At 42.3% G+C, this 21,710-nt stretch overlaps 2 protein-coding genes across 14 annotated transcripts in view; one reads left to right on the forward strand and one right to left on the reverse strand.

Annotated features, from left to right (window-relative positions):
- Positions 1–700, reverse strand: part of ANXA13 (annexin A13) — a 56,787-nt gene extending 56,087 nt beyond the window's left edge. For both annotated transcript variants that reach the window (XM_001149745.5, XM_001149806.7), the window contains exon 1: positions 606–700. In XM_001149745.5, coding sequence (XP_001149745.1) covers positions 606–620 — 15 coding nt within the window. In that variant the 5' untranslated portion in view covers positions 621–700. The remainder of the gene's footprint in view (positions 1–605) is intronic.
- The window catches only part of FAM91A1 (family with sequence similarity 91 member A1), a 203,497-nt gene that overhangs the window by 124,409 nt on the left and 57,378 nt on the right, over positions 1–21,710 (forward strand). For 3 of the 12 annotated variants that reach the window (XM_054657004.2, XM_054657008.2, XM_054657013.2), the window contains one exon: positions 13,657–13,716. The exons of 8 other annotated variants lie outside the window; for them this stretch is intronic. The gene's annotated coding sequence lies outside the window, so the exon portion shown is untranslated. Of the gene's footprint in view, positions 1–4,282; positions 4,477–13,656; positions 13,717–21,710 lie in introns of all 12 variants that reach the window. One more of the 12 variants, XM_054657012.1, reaches the window with a different exon arrangement.

Below are 21,710 nucleotides of genomic sequence, written 5' to 3' on the forward strand. Positions count from 1 at the left end.
TTATACATTCTACAGATACATATTAACCATTTGCTCTCTGCAAGGCACTATTTACTGCCTTATTTTACATACTTCTTTCTCTTTAGCCCCTCTTAAAAGATTTTTGGCCAATAAGGGAATAATATATCCCCAGTGCTTTTTTTTTTTTTTTGAGACGGAGTTTCACTCTTGTAGTCCAGGTTGGAGTGCAGTGGTGCAATCTCGGCTTATTGCAACCTCCGCCTCCCAGGTTCAAATGATTCTCCTGCCTCAGCCTCCTGAGTAGCTGGGACTACAGGCATGTTCCACCACACCTAGCTAACCTTTTTTTTTTTTTTAATTTTTTTAGTAGAGACAGTGTTTCACCATGTTGGCCAGGCTGACCTCAAACTCCTGACCTCAAGTAATCCGCCCACTCTGGCCTTGCAAAGTGCTGGGAGTATAGGCATGAGCCACCGCACCCGGCCTCAATGCATTTTAAAAGCATGGTATGCTGTTGCTAAAACCAATATTAAAGGGTAACCATAGTGATAAAGTATACAAGTATCAGTCATGATTTTATAGTTTAAATTCTTCCACATGCTAACCAAAATTAAAACCAATTCCCAAAGGCAATGAGTACTTACATGACGATTGCCCATTTTCCTTTTTCTGAGATGGTTTTTCCGTATTTCATTAAGAGATCAGTCCTCCTACAGGCAAAGTTTACAACAGTTTTCCCCCGGACATAATATCTCTTGTGTTTAATAAGTAACTTTTGGCACTGAATTTGAATACATTGTTGGGGATGGGTAGGGAGTGGCTCTAGCTACAGATAAACTTAGACTGCCCAGGTTTCCTTGGTACCCATGTTTTTAAAATAATATACTTCTTAATAAATAAAGTTTAGGCCTTTAAAGTTGAATAGCTTCTTCCCACCTAAAAGACTAAACCTGCCTCACTTCTGAATTGTTGAGTTATTCTTTCATATTCTGGTGTTCATTTAAAATATTATGCCTTTTAATAATGAAAGCATTAACCAAATAGAAAAATATTACTATTTTTTACTAACATTGTTATTATTATTACAGAGAATTTTTCGAAGGCTACATTGCATTACACTAGATCATTTAAAAAATTTTACTGAGTTTTGAATTTAAAAAGTAATATGTGCAGATGGTAAATTTGTTTCTAATAATACATAAAGGTCCCGTGAAAAGTCGGCCTACTGACTTCCTTTTGCCTTCCCCCAGAGGTTTTCTGTGAGTCCTTCCTGAAGTGATCCATGCATATTCAGCTATGTCCGTCGGTCTGTCTGTCTAGTTACCTACCTTTCTGTTTATCTTGATCCAACTTGTCTTTTCTTCCTCACCAAATGGGTTTGTACAATGTATTCTGTTCCATGCCTTGCATATTTCTTGTCTTTCCTTTTTTTTTCTGAGATTATTACAACATGTTTCTTTTTTTATTTGTACAAACTTATGTGGTACATAAGACATTTTGTTACATGCATATAATGAGTAGTGATCAAGTCAGGGTATTGAGAGTGTTTGCCTGAGTACAATAGATTTCTGTTGAGTACAGCCACCGTACTCTACTATCCAACATTGAATTTATTCCTTCCATCTTAGTGTGTGTTTGTACCCTTTAACCCACTTCTCCTCTTCCCCCACAACTCACCCTTTCCAGTCTCTTTTCTCCATCTATCCACTCTCTACCTTCATGTGATCAATTTTTTAGCTCCCACATATAAGGGAGAACATGTGATATTTGTTATAAGGGAGAACATGTGATATTTGTCTTTTTGTGCCTTGCTTATTTCACTTAATATAGTGTATATTTCATATACTAAAGAGATATATGACACTGGCACATTTCTTTTTCAGTGGCTATGTAGTCAACTGTTATGGATATGAACCAAACCTTACTTCGTCAGTCCACCGTTGAAGGTCATTTAGATTGTTTTTGATCTTTTGCATGAATATCTCATACACATCTTTGTTGTGCTTTCTTATCTGTAGAATAAAATCTTAGAATAGAGTTGCTGGCTAAAGACTATGTGCACTGAAAATTCTGATAGCTCTTGCCAAGTTGTCCTCCACACTGACATAAAATGCTGGACCACTCTTAAAGACCAGCTGATCCATGAGGCTTACTTTAAAAAAATGAAAATTTCACTCCCACTATATGAATATACCAGTGTGATTTTCCCTACATATTGGCTAACACTAAATATTGTCAAACTTTGTCATTTCTGCCAATTCAAAGATAAAAACATGGTGTTTTATTAAATTTACATTTCTTTCATTTGATATCCTGGAAATTGTATATCCCATTTCTTTAAAGCCATTTGTGTATTTTTTTCTGTGGTATGCTTGTTTGTGGTCTTTATTTTTCTTTTGAGTTATTAGTATTTTCATTATTTGTTTGTAAAACACTTTATTTATAATAAAATCTAGGCCTTCATGAAGTGTAACAATTATTTTTCCCCAGTTTGTTATCTTTTGTCTTTGTTTGTTTTGAGGGTATATATGTGAAGAAAGTATTAGCTCTGATGTATTCAAATATATCAGTCTTTTATTCTTTGACTTGCTTAGAAAAACCATTTCTGCATTAAGATGCTTAAATCTTCTTGCATAAGTGTTCCTCCAAGTTCTTTTAATGGCTTAATTTTTAAAGGCTTATATCTTTGATTCATCTGGAATTGATTTTGACATACATTAAGGAAGGAAGGGTGTGTTAGGCTGTTCTTTCATGGCTATAAAGAAAGAACCGGAGGCTGGGTAATTTATAAGGAAAAGTGGTTTTATTTTGGCATACGGTTCTGCAGGCTGTATAGGAAGCATGGTGCTTCCTTTCTGGAGGGCCTCAGGGAGCTTACAATTATGGAGGAAAGTGATGGAGAACCAGTATGTCTCATGGCAAGAGCAGGAGCAAGAGAGGAAGTGCAGAGGTGCCACACATTTCTCAACAACCAGATCATGTGTGAACGCAGAGCAAGAGCTCTCCTATCACCAAAGGGATGGCACCGAGCCATTAATGAGGGATCCACCCCCATGATTCAACACCTCCTGCCAAGTCCAACATCCAGTATTGAGAATTACATTTCAACAGGAGATAGGGAGGGGACAAACATCCAAACTATATCAAAGGGAGTCAGCTTAGTTTTTGTTATTCAGTCAATCCTAGACAGTTACTGGATAATGCACTTTTCCACTATTGGTCTAAGATGCCACTTTTATTTAAAGCTAATTTCTTATGTAACATAGAATTAAAATTTTGTATAGGTTTATTAAATTCTGATTTTATATATTTATTATTTTGTTCTTTAAACTATTATCTGTTGAGTGCCTTGGATGTGCTAATTGTTGGAAAGACGGACAGGATGGATATGGATTTTCCCTTCCTAGAACTTGCAGTCAAATTTCTATACAAGAAACAAACAAATAAATAATTATAAATTGTCATATGGGCTATGGAGAAGATAAGCAGGACGCTAGAATAAAGAGTAACCCGTGTGTGTGTGTGTGCACATAAGAGTATGTGTGTGTGTGCACACGTGTGTGTGTGTGTACTTTGCTTTAAATGAAGAAAGGGCTTTTCAAGGAGCTCACACTGAAGCTGTGAATTAAAAGAAGGAGTTCATCATTTAACAAGAGAAAGTGCTCCAAATCGGATGTTCTTAGCTTGTGCTAAGGCTCAAAATAGGAAAGAGCTTTGTGAATTGGAGAAAATAAAAGATGTCATTGAGACTGGAGACTATTGGGTGCCACACAGGGTGCCTGGTGTGGAAATATAGTGATGGGCAAGACAAACTCTCCTCCAGGAATTGACAGCAGAATGAGGGAGAAGAGAAGAAGATGTAGGTTAATGACCACTGCTTTGAACACTCACTATTATTTTTTCTTTAGTGTTGAATTTTTGTTTTATTATCCTCTGTCTCCTTTTGCCAGCCCAGACTTCCCAAGGCCACGTCCTCTGTGTTCCACCTCTGTGTCATTAACCACGTCCTTCAGGGACCCCTGAGTAGTGACATCTCAGAGGTCACAAGGGGCAGGGCAATTTGATGTGCAATGCTCATTGTAGAGATAAGTGCTGTTCAAGGGTGCTGAGTTACTGAGCACAGGAAATGCCTAGTTAAGGAAGAGGTACAGTTTATGGCTCCAGGTGAAAGATAGACAGCTGAGAGGCAGGAGTGTCTTTTTACTTTTCAACATCTCTACCAGTGTAGACACCTATTAATTATTTAGATTTGGCCATAGTCAGGTTTTGATTTGACATAGATGGTGCTATCCCTAGTGTCCCTCCTTTTCTCCTTCCTCAGGTGGATGGGTACTTAGGAAGGTGGCTGGGATAATTACCAGCAACAGCAGCAGTGGGGAAAGAAGGAACATTCCTGTGACCTCAGGCCATTTCTGGAAGGATGCATGCTTGGAGGCCCAGAGGGGAGAAGGAGGAAACTATCTGGGAAGGAAGTGTGAGAAGACACGATCTGGGTGAAGAGAAGGCACAAGACAGGTGGGAGGGCTTTTTGTATGGTTGTAAATATTTAGTGATCATAAATTATAACAGGTGCTGTGTAATAGGTTCCTCTAGTCAACTGGGCTACATCTACTTTTTACATCTCTTGGATTTTGGTTCTCAAAGTCATGATGTTGCCCACCGATAGGGCAGCTGGTAATGTGTGTGGGAGTATTTGAGTGGCCATAATGAGTGGTGGAGTGGGAATTGGAGCCCAGCCTAGGGATAAGAAAAATCCTGCACTGCATGGGACAGTCCCACACAGCAAAGAATTGTCCAGTCCTCAAGCCAACGGTGTCCCACTCCCCTTGAAAGGTGGGAGACATTCTGCCTCTCTCACCTTCCTTCTATGATGGGCTCTATCGGCAGACCAAGAGTTTATGAACTTTTGTGGTGCTCCCGGGTCTTAAAATTCTGTAAAATCTGAAGTTGCAATGCTACGAGCTTAATTGCAGCAACTGGAAAAGTATGAAAGATGGAGAATGTGGGCCGGGCGTGGTGGCTCACGCCTGTAATCCCTGCACTTTGGGAGGCCGAGGCGGGTGGATCACGAGGTCAGGAGATCAAGACCATCCTGGCTAACACAGTGAAACCCCGTCTCTACTAAAAATACAAAAAAAAAAAAAAAAAAAAAAAATTAGCCGGGCGCGGTGGCGGGCGCCTGTAGTCCCAGCTACTCGTGAGGCTGACGCAGGAGAATGGCGTGAACCCGGGAGGCGGAGCTTGCAGTGAGCCGAGATAGCGCCACTGCAGTCCGGCCTGGGCAAAAAGAGCGAGACTCCACCTCAAAAAAAAAAAAAAAAAGAAAGAAAGAAAAAAAGAAAGTTGGAGAATCTGTAAATGGACAAGGGCGACCAGAAGAGAAAAATCACTTGGACCAACTCCTTCATTCTATAGATTAGGAAATTCCGGTCCTGGAAAGTGACAATATCTCACCCAACATCAGCCTGCTAGTTAGTAGAAAGAATGGTGGGATGAGATTCTATACTGCAGGATGTTCCGAAACTTACAATACAATGGGGTTACATCCGATAAACTCATCATAAATTGAAAATATCGTTAAGTTGGAAATGCATTGAACACACCTAATTTACTGAATGTCATCACTTAGCCTAGCCTACCTTAAACATGCTCAGAACACTTATATTAGTGTATAGATGGGCAAAATCATCTAACGCAAGGCCTATTTTATAATGAAGTGTTGAATATCTCATGTAATTTATTGAATAGTGCACTGAAAGTGAAAAACAGAATGGTTTCATGGATGTCCGTAGAAGAAGGGGGAAATGCGATATGAAGTTACAGGCACACAGGGAGAAGGCCATGTGGCAATGGAGGCAGAGATGGGCATGCTACAGCTGCAAGCCAGGGAATGCCAAGGACTGCCAGCAACCACAAGAAGCCAGGAAAAGGAGAGAAAGAATTTTCCCCTGCAGGTTTCAGAGGGAGCACAGTCCTGCCAACACTTTGATTTTGGACTTTTTTTTTTTTTTTTTTGAGACAGTCTCACTGTCATCCAGGCTGGAGTGCAGTGGTACAGTCATAGCCCACTGCAGCCTTGAACTCCTGGGCTCAGGTGATCCTCCAGCCTCAGCCCTCCACCACACAAGTAGCTGGGACTACAGGCGTGCATCACCACACCTGGCTAATTTTCCGAACAATTTTTTTTTAGGGACTGGGGTCTTGCAGGAGGCGGAGCTTGCAGTGAGCCGAGATCGCACCACTGCACTCTGGCCTGGGCAACAGAGTGAGACTCTGTCTCAAGAAAAGAAAAAAAAAAAAAAAAAAAGAGAATGGGGTCTTGGCCAGGCGTGGTGGCTCACACCTGTAATCCCAGCACTTTGGGAGGCTGAGGCAGGCAGATCATTTGAGATCAGGAGTTCAAGACTGGGGTCTTGCTATGTTGCTCAGGCTGGTCCTTGATTTTCAACTGCTCTCCTCCAGAACTGTAAGACAATAGATTTCTGTTGTCTTAAGCCACCAGTTTGTGACACTTTGTTATGACAGCCCTAGGAAACTAAAACACCTTAAACAGAAAGCAAAAAGCTCATTGATTGCTGTGAGAATCACAGCAACTACATTATGCTGTGTAATTTGCATTTAATAAAATTTCCATTTAGAAATACTTTGGGGAAAATATTATATGATATTAAGACTACAAGTAATTCAGATTCTCTTATAGTCATACAATATTAATTAAAATAACAAAAGCACATAAATGTTTATTTTCTAAATGCTGAACACTTGCCTGATTTTTCTTTCTGCAGGGAGAATTCATAGTATTTTATTTATGTAAGGTAATTTAGCTAAAACCCCCAAATTACAGTTGGTTTTTGGACAGGTACTTTCTTCCACATAGAAAAAGCAAAAATGTTAGGATTTCTGTCATGTTTGTGCATAGTCTCCCCTCGCCCCATTAGTTAATAAATGTCTAAGAGCAGAAACAGGACTATTGCTTAACAAATTCCCACAGTGTCTTCATATAATGCCTACTTTATAAAAGTTATTGCTTGACTAAGATGAAAAGACTGAAATCTGCAGGAAATCATTAGAGTCGCTGAAAGTATACTCCTATATTTTTCCAGTAGTAAAAACCCTGAAAGTCACACATTTCATCTTGCATGTACAAAAACAAAAATAACATAGAACAAAATGCCACCTGAAACTCATGGGTGTGTTAGCAAATACTGATTGTACATTTCCCATGTACAAGACACTAAGCAGAGTTACAGGGAATAGCAAAAATACAAGACACAGCTCTCACCCCACCCTTTTAGATGCTACGCTCTAGTTGGGGAAATGAAACATCCGTATAAGCAAAACCACATCTTAATGTAATGTTGCATTTTGTGGCAGAAAAACCACAGCCCTGGGACAGCAAAGCCCCCTGGATTTAGGGTGGTCTCTGCTACAACTTACGTGTGTGATCACATCAGAGTCACTCACTCTGTCCAGTTCTTGGCTTTGTACTATGTAAATAGAGCAGTTGGGCTTCATCTCTACATTTACCATGAACACTTTCGGTTTAGGAAGGTAGGTTGCAAGTGACTGAAAACTTGACTCACAACAACTTAAGCAAACAATTGAATTTTTGGCTCACATAATTGGAAAACGCGCTAGCTTCAGGCATAACTGGATCCAGCTACTCAAAATATATCCTGGAGACCCACTGTCTCTCTCCATCTCTCAAGTGCTTCTTTCCCCCCTCTCAAAGAGATTCCACATTTCAAAGGCAAGATATTGGCTTGCGGATCAATGTTTTCATCCTTAAAAATTCCAAAACTAGTGAAAAGGAAATGAGAGCTTTTTTCCCCATAAGTTTGAATACAGAACCTGGTGTGATTCTCTGGCTCACGTTGGGATTCATCCTCATCTCTGAACTTGTCACCATAGCTGGGGTGGGGGCAGGTTGTGAGGACCAGATTTCATGTCCTCCTCTAGGGCTGTGTGAGAAGTCAATCCCACCCAAACCATGTGGACTGAGAGTAGGGGAAGGATTGTCACCAGAGAAAATTGGGGTGCCCTTAATAAAAGAAGGGTGAATGTAATGGTAGGCTGGCCAAAAAAGAGATGTCCACTACAGAAGAGCAAAAAGAGAAAGAAAGGAGACAAGAGAGAGAGAGTTCATGAGGATGGGAGAAGAAGGTGGAAATGGTACCCCAGAGGCTAAGACCTGACATTAGAGACACTAAAAGGTGAGTAAAGTGCCCTTCCCTTTGGAGCTTCCATGTCCAGGAACGCCTTTTGTGAATCTTCTTGGGCTGACCCGCAGGTACCCGACATTCAATATCTGCTCGCGCACTCATGCAATTACCACTTCTGACTTGCTCCACCCTGTGGACTTTGTCATTGTGAGCTTTGCTGGTTGGTGGAGGGCGGCGGGGGTTGGGGGGTGCTCCACTGTTAATGCCTCTGGGGAGATAAGCCACTGCTTAGGGCCCACACTGCAGAATTTCAGAACCCAGCACTCATTCATTAATGCACAGGTATTGGTTGCTAAGTGTGGGGTGTTACAGCACTGTGCTAGGCACCATGAGGCAGAAGACAGACAGGTAAAAAACAGAATTCTTCGTGGCCAAAAGGAATAAGAAAGGCTTCGTAGGGGCATGGACTTTACCCTGGGATGTGTGGAGTGGCAAGAATTGGAAAGGGGTGCAGGGAAGGCATCATGGAGACAGCACAGGAAATGGTGAATGCCCTGGGGGAATGATGAGGAGGCGATCAGGAGTGTGGTGTGTTTAGGGGACAAAGGGAGTCGATGAGACTTGGAAATGAGGTTGAGAAGTTAATATTGATGAGAACGCCTGGACTAGGATGGTGGCCAAGGGGGAGCTGTCAAAGGGAACCCAAGGTTTCAAGCTGAAGTGACTGGGATTTTTGTGTAGGCATCTTCAGGGACAGGAAAATCAGAGAAGGAGCTGCTCTAGGTGAGACACGTGGAAGCTGAGGTGCCCAGAGAGCCCCAAAGGAAGAGTTGAGAGGGAGGTGGAGGAAGAGGGATGAGCCTTGGCTGAGAAGGTTGGGACAAGAGCTGGATCAGAGTCATCATACGGTGGATGTCAGAGCCTTGAAGGGGTGGATATGGTGGTGTGGAACATGTTGAAAGAGAATAGAAGGCTGGGAGCAGGGCCTTGGAAAGCGCATTTGGAGGTGATAAGGAGAAAGAGGCCTTCAAAGAAGTCAGAAAGTTCATCAGAGAAAGTGATGAAATAAACACAAGATGAAACAAAATCACCACCAAATACTAGCCTCGTGGGATACAAGCTGTCTCCCTCGTGTCAGCCCTGACCTCACTGTATTGTCTTTCTTGTTCCCCAGTTTACACCTGTCCACCCGGGGTGGATTCCGCAAGGGTAGTGACTATATCCTCCTCACCTTTCTCTCTCTGGAGGCTTGTATAGCACTTGTCATATGGAAATAATGGCCCTAGATGTACAATATGTCTTTGTTGAATGAGGGACTGGCAGGAACAAATTCTTTAAAAACTTTGTTTGGCTTTTGTTGCCATTGCTTTTAAAATGTGGCACATATACACCATGGAATACTATGCAGCCATAAAAAACGATGAGTTCATGTCCTTTGTAGGGACATGGATGAAGCTGGAAACCATCATTCTCAGCAAACTACCACAAGGACAAAAAACCAAACACTGCATGTTCTCACTCATAGGTGGGAATTGAACAATGAGAACACTTGGACACAGGAAGGGGAACATCACACACCGGGGCCTGTTGTGGGGGAGGGGGAGGGGGGAGGGACAGCATTAGGAGATGTAAATGACGAGTTAATGGGTGCAGCACACCAACATGGCACATGTATACATATGTAACAGACCTGCACATTGTGCACATGTACCCTAGAACTTAAAGTATAATAAAAAAAAATTTTAAAAAGAATGTAATAACAACAATAAAAAAAGAAAAAACCTTGTCTGTTGTAGGCCAGATTTTGTTATGACAAACTCCAAGGGATATACAAGTTTCTTGGGCCGGAATTTGATTAATGCAAATATTCCATAAATAAGTGGGTAGTATGGCTGGAAAGCACATGCATTTTTCTCATCAATGCAGAGCAGGAAGACTGAAATTGTCACCCACACACCCAAAGATGAATGAGTATGTGTGAGAGTGATTCCATCATTCTTCAATTGTTTACCATTAGCATTCTTTTAAAGGAGATTTATAAGCACATTCAAATCCACTACTTCATTAATTAAACAGTAATATCTTGAGGGCCTACTATGTGTCGGGAACTCTGCTAGGCATTGGGGATTTGGTGGTGACAATGTCTGGGCCCTGGTGGAGCTTATATTCTGCAAGGGGAAATATACAGAAGTACACAAAGATGCAAACTGCACAATTACAGGCTGTGGGACATGCAACGCTGTGACAGATATAAACAGGATGATATGGTGGCAAGCAATTGGGGAGGCCAATAGCCAAGGCAGAAAAGAGAGGCCTGTTTGTGTGTGTGTGTGTGTGTGTGTGTGTGTGTGTGTGTGAATAGCCAAGGCAGAAAAGAGAGGCCTGTTTGTGTGTGTGTGCATGTGTGTGTGTGGGGGGGTGTGGGGGAAGCCAGACCTGAAGAACAAGAATGGCACAGTTATTTAAAGAACTAGGGGAATGATTTCAAGCAAGGAGAAATAGGTCCTGAGGCTGAAAGCCTTCGGTACATGTGATGAACAGAAAAGATGTCAATGTGGTCAGAGGGTGAAGGAGAGTGGAAGGAAAAAGACCAAGCCAGGCCTTATGTGTAGGCTATGGCGAGGGGGCTGGAGTTTATGTGTATAGAAAGATGAATTCATCCAGGTGTTTTAGGTAAGAGAGTGACATGATCTGAGTTCGTGTTTGAAAGGTTGCCCCAGCTATAAATAGGTGAGGATGTCAGTGGGGCAGAGCAGAAGAGAAAGGTCAAGAGACCTTCACTGCAGACCAGGTGACAGGTGCAGGTGGCTTGGACTGCAGGTGTGAGGTTTAGAGATGGGGGCAGGTTTGGAAGTGGGACCAAAAAGACTTGCTGATGGGTTGGACATAGGGATGGAGTGGAAAGAAAAGTCAAGAACATTTCTCCCAGATTTTGGGCCCAAGCACTTGGGTGGGTGGGGCCATTAATGGAGGTGAGGAAGACTTGGTGGAGGGAAGAAATGGTGGAGCAGGGCTTTGATCGTGTTAAGTTTGAGACTTATTAGACACTCAGGTGGAGATGTCAAGCTGACAGTTTGGGATGAATGATGTGTGGATTAGAGACATATTTGGGAGTCATAACAGTGTATGGAAGTCATGAACCAGGTGGACATTACTGCTGGAAGGTGGGAGGAGAGAGGAGGGGAGGGAAGGAGATGAGAGGGAACAGGAGGGGAAGGCAGGGGATAGGAGTTGAGGAGAGGGGAGAGAAGGGGAGGGGAGAGAAGGGGAGGGGAGGGGAGAGAAGGGGAGGGGAGGGGAGAGGAGGAGGTGAGGAGAGAGGAGGAGGGGAGGGGAGAGGAGGAGGGGAGGGGAGAGGAGGAGGGGAGGGGAGAGGAGGAGGGGAGGGGAGAGGAGGGGAGGGGAGGGGAGAGGAGGGGAGGGGAGGGGAGAGGAGGGGAGGGGAGGGGAGAGGAGGGGAGGGGAGGGGAGAGGAGGGGAGGGGAGAGGAGGAGGGGAGGGGAGAGGAGGAGGGGAGGGGAGAGGAGGAGGGGAGGGGAGAGGAGGGGAGGGGAGGGGAGAGGAGGGGAAGGAGAGGGAAAGGGGCCCTGGAGTGAGCCTCAGGTGTGTCACACTTACTTGTTGCATAGAGGATGTGAAGAAGGCAGCAAAGGAGGCAGAGAAGGAGTGGTGAGTAGGAGCAGAGGAAAATGAGAAGAATGTGGTTTCTAGAAAGCAAGATGAGAGCTGTTCAAGAAGGAAAGTAGTTAGCTCTCTTGAATACTCCCAACAGTAATAGGAAGAGAGCAAAGTGTCCAAAATATATTTTATTTTAAAAAATTAACCTCACAGGTTTTCAGGAACATATGTATTACATGAACAGAAGCAATCTTTTCTCAGATAATTTTATTTATAATTAATTAATATAAGTACCGATTTAATTAACTTTAATTAAATGTGTGCAAAGGGCTGGGCGCGGTGGCTCATGCCTGTAATCCCAGCACTTTGGGAGGTGGAGGTGGGCGGATCATCTGAAGTCAGGAATTCAAGACCAGCCTGTCCAACATGGCGAAACCCCATCTCTACTAAAAATACAAAAATTAGCCGGACGTGGTGGCTGGTGCTTGCCTGTAATCCCAGTTACTCGGGAGGCTGAGGCACGAGAATCGCTTGAACCCTGGAGGTGGAGGTAGCAGTGAGCCGAGATCGCACCACAGCACTCCAGCCTGGGTGACAGAGAGACTCCGTCTCAACAGAAAAAAAAAATGTGTGCAAAGACATTCAATGAGAATCAGAGTTGGCTTGACTGGGATGAGGGAAAGCAGATGGCTGTCACTCAAGGACCTCTAGGCCTCCCTGGCCACCTTACCACAGGACTTTGCTTCTCTGTAATTAGCTGGATGACTGTGAGCAAGCCCCTTCCTTTTTACAGGCTTCCATTTTTATAACTCTAAAGCGGGGGAGTAGACCATCCAGCTTGTAAATTCCCTTCCATCTTAAGGCTGCACTGATTCTATGATCCCAGCTAGAAGCATTTATCCAGTCTTTTCTTATTGAAATTTATTAACATTAATTTTTTTTTTTAAACTTGGTTTTGGTTCCAAAAATTTGCTTAAGATTAGTGTTGCCTGCCTTAATGTGCAAAAAAAAAAAAAAAAAAAAAAAAAAAAAAGAAAAAAAAAGAAAAAGAAAAAAAAAAGAAAAGAAAAAGAAAACAATTTCATTTCTGACTTTTCATGATTCCAGGAAAAGCAGTGTCAGTAGCAAGACACAAGATCCCTATTTTCAGACTGCTATTATTTCTATGGCATCTTAAAGCCTGTTCCATGTTATAAATTAAGTTTTACTTTATGAGGGTACATTGTGACCAAGACGCCTAAGATAAGACTTCCTCGTCTTTTGAACTTCCCCATATTTTGGCTCTATGGCACTGGCCAACTCCAAGATATGAACTTTCTATCAAGAAGGTACATGTTGAAAGTGATTTGTCACCAGGCCATGTGGGCCACACTCAGGAGTCGGACCAAACTTTGATGATCTACACATGGCAAAGGTAGAGACCGGGAAATGCAGTTCCAGAAAAATCTTTTTTTTCAGTCTGTTTCAGCCCTCATGAATACTTCCAAACTATCTTTTAAATAGATAGTAAAAACTGTAGAAAATTGTATTAATAGCTTAAGTCATGTGTAGTCATAAGAGATAAATGATTAACAGCACAGGAAGCTAATGAACGACCAGCTGACTAATACGCCCTGGGGAAATGTAGTTGCTGAAGGCCTAAGCGATAAATGTCGCCATCACTTTTTAACAGATAACTAAGACTTCCTAACCTTTCCTGGTAGTCAAGACTATTTTAGGGATGAAATTCTTAAAGTAACAAGCATTACTAGAAAATGGAATTATTAGGTTGGTGGAAAAGTAATTGTGATTTTTGTCTATGAAAATAATGGCAAAAACTGCAATTACTTTGACACAAACCAAATAATTTAGATCCAGTGACTTATTTTCTTTCCCTGAATTTATTTTTTGAAATTCTCCTTTTTGTTAATTCCAGTGATAGGCTTGTCAGCCCCCTGAGAAGAGCAAGTTAAAGATTTTCCGTCTCACCTTTGAGGTATGTGTTAAGCAGATAGAAAACACGCGGCCTCTTAAACCATCAGTGAGTGACGATACCTAACTGGGTGCCATGTCCCAGTAGGTGTTGAGTAGACAGCCGAGAAAACAAACGCACACACAAAGAGGAATCATGTGCTCGGTGGATGTGAAAAATGAACAGGGATAAAAATTGAAAAGGCATGGTGTCTACACCTAAGTAAAAAAAAAAAAAAAAAAAATTGAAAGGTACCATTTTCCTCCTAGCAAATATAAAAATCCCCATATAAATGAGGACTCCTTTACTTTTTCTTTTTTTTGAGCGGGGGCGATGGGCGGTGGCATGAAGTCTTGCTCTTTTGCCTAGGTGGAGTACAGTGGCGTGATCTTGGCTCACAGCAACCTCTGCCTCCCAGGTTCAAGTGATTCTCCTGCCTCAGCCTCCCAAGTAGCTGGGATTACAGGCATGCACCCCCACACCCAGCTAATTTTTGTACTTTTGTAGAGACAGAGTTTCATCATGTTAGCCAAGCTGGTCTCAAACTCCTGACCTCAAGTGATCCACCCACCTCTGCCTACCAAAGTGCTGCAATTACAGGCATGAGCCACCGTGCCTGGCCTCCTTTTCTTTTTTTTTAAAGTTTTTTTTTTTTTCTCATTGTATATATTAAGGTACCCAACATTATGTTTTGAATTACATATACTGGCAAAATGATTACCACAGTGATGATCATCTCATCTCACACAGTTACCTTCGTGTGTGTATGTGTTGTGGGGGGGAGGTTAAGAGCACCTAAAATCTACTTTCTTAGCAAATTTCAAGTATGCAATATAATATTATTAACTGTGGCCTTTCTGTTGTACATTAGATCTCCAGACTTATTCATCCTACATATCTGCAACTTTGTACAATTTGACCTATGTCTCCCCATTCCCTTCACCTCTGGTAACCACGCTTTACTCTCTGTTTCTATGTATTTGGCTTTTAAAAAGATTCTACACATAAGTGAGATCATGAAGTATTTTTCTCTCTCTGTCTGGCTTATTTCACTTTGTAATATCTGAGCTCCCATGTTCATTGCAGCATTATTCCAACTGCCAGGGTATGGAAACAACTGAAGCGTCCATTGATGGATGGGTGGATAAAGACATTGTGGCATACATATACGTATATAAAAAAATAGGGCATTATTTAGCCTTAAAAAAGAAGGAGATTCTGCTATTTGTGACAGTGTAGATAAACCTCGGGGATTCCTTTTCTACATAAATACATTCATGATATTAATTTATTGTTGGTTCAGTGTCATTAGAGGAATAGGAAGCCCTATTAAGGCAAGGTTTGTTTAAAACTAATTAGTACAATAAAGACCATTAAGTTGAAAGGAACATTTTTATTTGGTTGAAAAGATATGCAAAAGCCTTCTTGTACAAAATTCAACTGCATTGTGTAGGCATGTGAACATTGCTCAACACCAACAATATTAAAACCCCAGAGGCCTAGTTATAGATATCATATACACTGCTGGATTTTCAATTTGGTGAAATTGTGTCTAGGGCAACCACCCAAGGTGAGGGTGTCCTGTGGTCCATAGTCAAGCTGCCTGAGGGTGGTTGGAATAGAGGTGAAGGCCAGAAGTCAGAACATCTTGGGTTGGCAAGGTTCCCTATAGCTGTACTATTGAGTTGAAAGAAGGTTTTGGTATTTCAAGGTTATTATAACCCTCCTCTGCATTTCATTCCAGTTGATAACCTCTAGATGTTCTATAAATATCTGTTTAAACCAAACTCACCTACTTACCTGCCTACTATGTTCTGGGCACTATGCAGATTCTAACAATGTAAGTGATAAAGTCATTATTGGTACCATTGATTGTATCATTGGTGAAAAAGACATAGAAGCATCATTTCCTACAATGTGGAAGGTGCTATGGTGTAGGCAAACCTGCTGTTAGGACTGTGTGCACCAGGGCACTTATTCTGGTATGGGGGAGTTACCATACCATAGTTCAAATTTTGGCCAATGGGAGGTTGAAAACAAGAAGGATCCAATAAATCAATACCTCACTCCTCCTTCTTTTAAGTAGCTCTTCTGAGGTGCAGGGATTTCATATTACCTCTGAGATGTATCACACAGGACTGAGCAGCTGACTTTTCTGGAGAGGCTGTGCCTACTCGGTAATATAATATTTGCTTGAGCTGCATTTGCTGTTGGTCCTTTCCTGTCTCATATTGTTTACTCTCAATTTTGCTGTCCTGGGATTGTACCCCCTGTTAATGTGTTTGCATATACTTTATCTTTTTTTCTAGAGAATTGGAGGTAAGATACTCTTTTTTAAATGTTTGGAATATTATCCCTGGGTGCTATGGGGTACATAACCTAAGGTGAATGAGTTGAGGAGGGTTGGGGAGGGAGATGAAATCAGGAAAGGCTTCCAGAAGGAGGTGACCCTGGAATAGGGTTTATAAGGAAGAGTAAGACACAGTTGTGCAAAGTGGGGTTGATAAGAGAAGATGAAACAACATGAGCAAAAATACAGGGACATGGAGCTATGGGAATAAGATTTCTAATTGGAAAGCTAGTAGAAGAGGTGATGTCTTGAAGTCTTACTTACATTACTGCTGGGGCAGAGAAAAGTCTGCTTTAACCTCTCTCTGCATTAAGCCTTCCACTAAGGAGGAGATAAGAAGTGAGAAGATTTAGGAATACCCTGGAGTTTGTACCCCAGTGGACTGAGCATGGAACCTGGCTCACAGGCATAAACCCCTTAATGTTGGCTCATGTGATGGGGACTTTTTGTTTGGTTTAATTTGTTGCCCATCACTTTTATGTAAAAATGAGAAACTTTATTTGTCTTGAAAAATCAGATCCTCTATATAAAATCAAATGATAAGGGCTGAGCAACACATGCCCACTTGGATGAAGCATGAGTGCTCAATTCCATGCAGTCCCCACCACTCCCTGATCTGGCTCCTGTTACTTATTCACATACATGAACTGCCTGGCCTCTCGAGCATCAGAGTTTGCAATTCTGGGGATTCACTCAATATTGGGTACTTTTGAAGAGCTATAGGAAACATGTCTACATATCCCAAAGATATACAATACAAAGATGAGGGTGGTAATAACCACTGTATTCAGTTTACTTGGCCAATAAGATAATTTGTTCTCTACAATGAAAACTATAAAACAGTGATGAAAGAAATTGAAGAGGACACTAATAAATGGAAAGATATCCTGTGTTCATGAATTAATGTTAATTAATTATGTTAATATGTTAAAATGTCTATACTACCCAAAGTGACCTACAGATTCAATGCAAATCCTATCAAACTACCAAATGACATTTTTCACAGAAATAGAAAAAACAATCCTGAAATTCATAAGGAACCACAAAAGATCCTGAATAGCCAAAGCAATCTTGAACAAAAAGAATAAAGTAGGGAGGCCTCATACCATCTGACTTTAAAATATACTACAAAGCGATAGTAACCAAAATAGCATGGCCCTGGTATCACAGGATCTGTAGGGTGTCACTTTTCCACCTGGAAACCTCTGTGGCTGGTGGAAACTTTGCCTGGTTTTGCTTGGGCTCACTGGGCTCATTTCACCCACTCGGCCTGGCAGGCTGCACTCAGGAGTGCTACTGGACCAGATCCCATGCTTGCCAAGGGTGTGCCAGGTGTGGAGTGCTGAGGGGTGTGTGAGTGAGTGCAGGGTCTGGCCACTGCGTACAGCCAGGTGTGCTGGCTGCAGCGGGGCAGGCAGCTCCAGGTGCTGGCACAAGCACTGGCTTTGTGCTAGGCTGTGGCTGGACCAGGTGTACAGCAAAAGGGTTCCACTGTGGGCACCAGGAAATGTGGTGGTGCCCGGAAGGGAAGTTTGGAGATGTTAGGAACTGCAGAGCCCCAGGAGGGTTTCACAGCCCTGGCTTGGAAGCCTCTAGGTCTGGGCTCCCCAAAGGGCTGCAGCTCTTCTCTCCTTCTTGTTGCCTGCAACTTGGCAAGCCAGCGGCCTGTTTCAGCCCTGTTTGTGTTACAGCTCTTTCAGTCCCACCATTTGGTGGGTCCCGAATTGTTGTCCCATGTCCAGGAAGAATGAGGTATGCAAACAAGTGGAGGGTAAGCAAGGCAGAGAGGAGCTTTGTTGAGTGACAGAACAGCTCTCAGGAGACCCAATGTTGGTAGCTCCTTTCTGCAGGCAAGTTGTCCTCATGAATGTCCAGCTCTCAGTGGAGAGGAGACCTGCAGTGGGTAGCTCCTTTCTGCAGGCAGGTTGTCCCAATGTCTATGTGAGTCTGACTGGGTCTGGGGTTTTTATGGGCTCAGAAGGGAGGAAGTGCATGCTTATTGGATCATGGGTGGCCATGGGCAGGTCTGGAAAAAGCACCATAAGTTCTCACTCCGGGCCATGGACTCCACCTGGAACTGATGGCCTGGCACCTAGGCTACATGCTGGCCCTGGATTGAAAGTGGAGTTTCACCAGGGACTCACTCCTTTCCACCTAGGAGCCTGTCTGCCTCCTGCTGCCATCGACAGGTTGTCCATGGCACCCAGGCTGTTCATGCAGAGGGGCACCTGTAGCCCCATGCCAAACTGCCCTCAGCCCCCCTCAGTCTCTGTCCTGTGCTCATCAGTGTCCAAAGTCCAGAGGGGGCTGAGGCAGCAAGAGGCTAGCGTGTCTGCACCACCCTGAGTGCATGCACAGCTGGCCAGATTGTGACGGTGCCCAGGCTGGGCCACAACTTTGCTCTGAAATCCGAGTGGGTGCAGGAAGCCACAAGAGGCCAGGGAAAGGGAGCAGGCACTTCTAAGCCTGTGGGGGAAGTGGGGCTTAGCAGGCCCCTAAGAGAGCAGGGATACCCAGGTCCGAAGCTGCAGCTGAACGGCTGCAGCTGTGACAGGGAGCATGGGATTTCCATCACTTTAACTCAGTAGGGGGTGGGCTCCCGCCTGTTTTGCCCCTACTGGCTCCACAGAGCTCTGTGCACAGCCTCTGCCATGCCTCCCCTGCTGCAGCTGGCATCCTCACAGCTGCTGCTCCAGACAGGCCACTGCCACCATCACTGGCATAAAAACAGTCACATGGACCAATAGGACAGAATAGATAACCCAGAAGTAAATTCACACAAGAGAGATTGGCTAAAGGGTACAAAAATACAGTCAGATAATGGGAATAAGTTCACATTAGGGTGATAATAGTTAACAATAATTCATTGTATACTTCAAAATAGCTGGAAGAGAAGATTTGAAATGTTTCCAACACAAAGAAGTGATAAATGTTTGAGGCAATGGATATCCCTTATTATCCTGATTTAATCATGACACAATAAATGTATGTATCAAAACATCACATGTACCTTATAAAGAGGTTCAATTATTATCAACAAAAATTTAAAATTAAAATTAAACAGAAATAAATCCCCATTTTTATAGCCAACACACACATTGCCAAGCGCACACATGGGGAAAGGACTGTCTCTTTAATAAACAGTGCTGGGAAAACTGAATAGCCATATTCAGGAGAATGAAACTAGATTACTATCTCTCACTGCTGAAAAAATCAACTTCAGATGGATTAAAGACCTAAATGTAAGACCAGAAACTAATAAAGTACTAGAAGAAAACACAGGGAAAATGCTTTATGACATCAATCTGGGCAAGAGTTTTTTGGATAAGACCTCAAAAGCACAGGGAACAAAAGCAAAAATAGATGTAGGAGATTACATCAAGCTAAGAAGCTTCTGCCCAGCAAAGGAAATAATCAACACAGTGAAGAGACAACCTACAGAATGGTTAATATCTAGAATACATAACAAGCTCAACTCAATAGCAAAACAAAAACAAAAACAAAAACAATCAGATTTAAAAATGGGCAAAAGATCTGAATAGACATATCTCAAAGGAAGATATGCAAATGGCCAACAGGTATATGAAAAATTGCTCAACATAATTCATCATCAGGGAAATGCAAGTCAAAATCACAATGAGATATAACCTCACCCCGGTCAGAATAGCTATTACCAAATAGACAAAACAATAAATGCTGGCAAAGATGTGGAGAAAGGAGAAGTCTTATACACTATTGGTGGGAATGTCAATTAGTACAGTTACTATGGAAAACAGCATGGAGGTTCATCAAAAAGTTAAAAATAGAACTACCATATAACCCAACAATCCCACTAGTAGATACATATCCAAAGGAAATAAAACCAGTATGACAAAGAGATAACTGCACTCCCATGCATATTACAGCACTATTCATAATAGCCAAGATATAAAATCAACCTAAGTGTCCATCAGTGGATGTATTAGTCTGTTCTCATGCCACTGATAAAGACATACCCAGGACTGGGTAATTTATAAAGAAAAAGAGGTTTAATGGACTCACAGTTCCATGTGGCTGGGGAGGCCTCACAATCATGGCAGAAGGTGAAAGGCACATCTTACATGGTGGCAGGCAAGAGACAGCTTGTGCAGGGGAACTCCTCTTTATAAAACCATCTGATCTCGTGAGACTTATTCAGTATCACAGGAACAGCATCGGAAAGACCTGCCTTCGTGATTGAATGACCTCCTACCAGGTCTCTCCCACAACACATGGGAATTATAGGAGCTACAATTTGAGATTTGGGTGGGGACACGGCCAAACCATATCAATTGATAAATAAATTTTAAAAATATACACAATGGAACCCTATTCAGCTATAGAAAAGAATGAGATCCTGTCATTTTCAATAACATGAATGGACCTAGAGGACATTATGTTAAGTGAAATAAGCCATGAACAGAAGGACAAATACTGGATGACCTCAGTCATATCCACATATGAATCTAAAGAAGTTCATCCTGTAGAAGTAAAGAGTAGAACAGTGGTTATCTGAGGCTGGAGAGGGGAGAGGGAGATGGGAGAGGTTGGTCCACCTAGATAGGAGGAATAAGTTCTGGTGTTCTATTGCACAGTAGGGTGATTATAGCAAACAATGATGCATATTTCAAAATAGCTAGAAGAGGATTTTGAATATTCTCATCACAAAGAAATGACAAATGTTTGAGGTGATGGATGTGCTAATTACCCTGATTTGATCATTACACAATGTATACATGTATTGAAACATCACATTGTACCCTATAAATATGTACAATTATTATGTGTTAATTGAAAAAATTTTTTTGAAGAGCCAACTTTTTTTTTCAGACTCAACTTTGTCGAGGTTTGACCCAGCATAAAGGAGCTAGAAATGCAGTATGCTAAAAAGGCACTGGCCTGGGTTCTAATCCTGACCTAGCCATGGCTGTGTTGTGCAGAACACAACTTTTGTGAGTCTCAGTTTCCTCATCTATAAAGTAAGAGTGTATCTGCCAGGGTTTTATTTGCAAACAATAGGAGCTGACACTGGCTGAATTAAGGATTTTTGAAAAAAGATTTACTAAACAATATAGGATCTCTCAACAAACATCTGAGAAGGCTATAGAACCAGGTCTGGAACTTCAGAGTCAGGAACAACACCAAAAACCATACACCAAAATTGGACAAGTGAGAAAATCACTGCCACCTCAGCTGCCCAGGGCTGGATGTCCCTGCAGCCCCAGGAGCTCATCTTATTGGGACTGAGAAGATTCACACAGTCCCTGCTTCCTTTCAGCACCAGCTTCGGATTCAGACTCAAGCATGAGCATATCTGATCAATGCAGCTGAGGTCACATGCTCAGGTGTTAGGTGCAAAGGTAGCTGGGAGTGAGAATATTTGGCATTTATAGGGAGGTGGGCTCAGCCAAATGAATGGCAAAAATCCCATAGAAAGGGGTTGGATATCTAAGTTCCTCTCTAAATCTGAGGCTGTGCATACCACTGATTTTCAGTAATTGCTGATGGAGCACGTGAGATGATTTTAGTTGGAACATACAAAAACCTTTACTTTGATAGCACTGCATTATTTCATGTATTTTAGGAAAATACAATTAAGATATCAAACCTGTGAATGACACAAAAGATTTGTACAAAGTGTGACAATTTA

Source organism: Pan troglodytes, chromosome 7 (assembly GCF_028858775.2).
Source record: "Pan troglodytes isolate AG18354 chromosome 7, NHGRI_mPanTro3-v2.0_pri, whole genome shotgun sequence".
NCBI lineage: Eukaryota > Metazoa > Chordata > Mammalia > Primates > Hominidae > Pan > Pan troglodytes.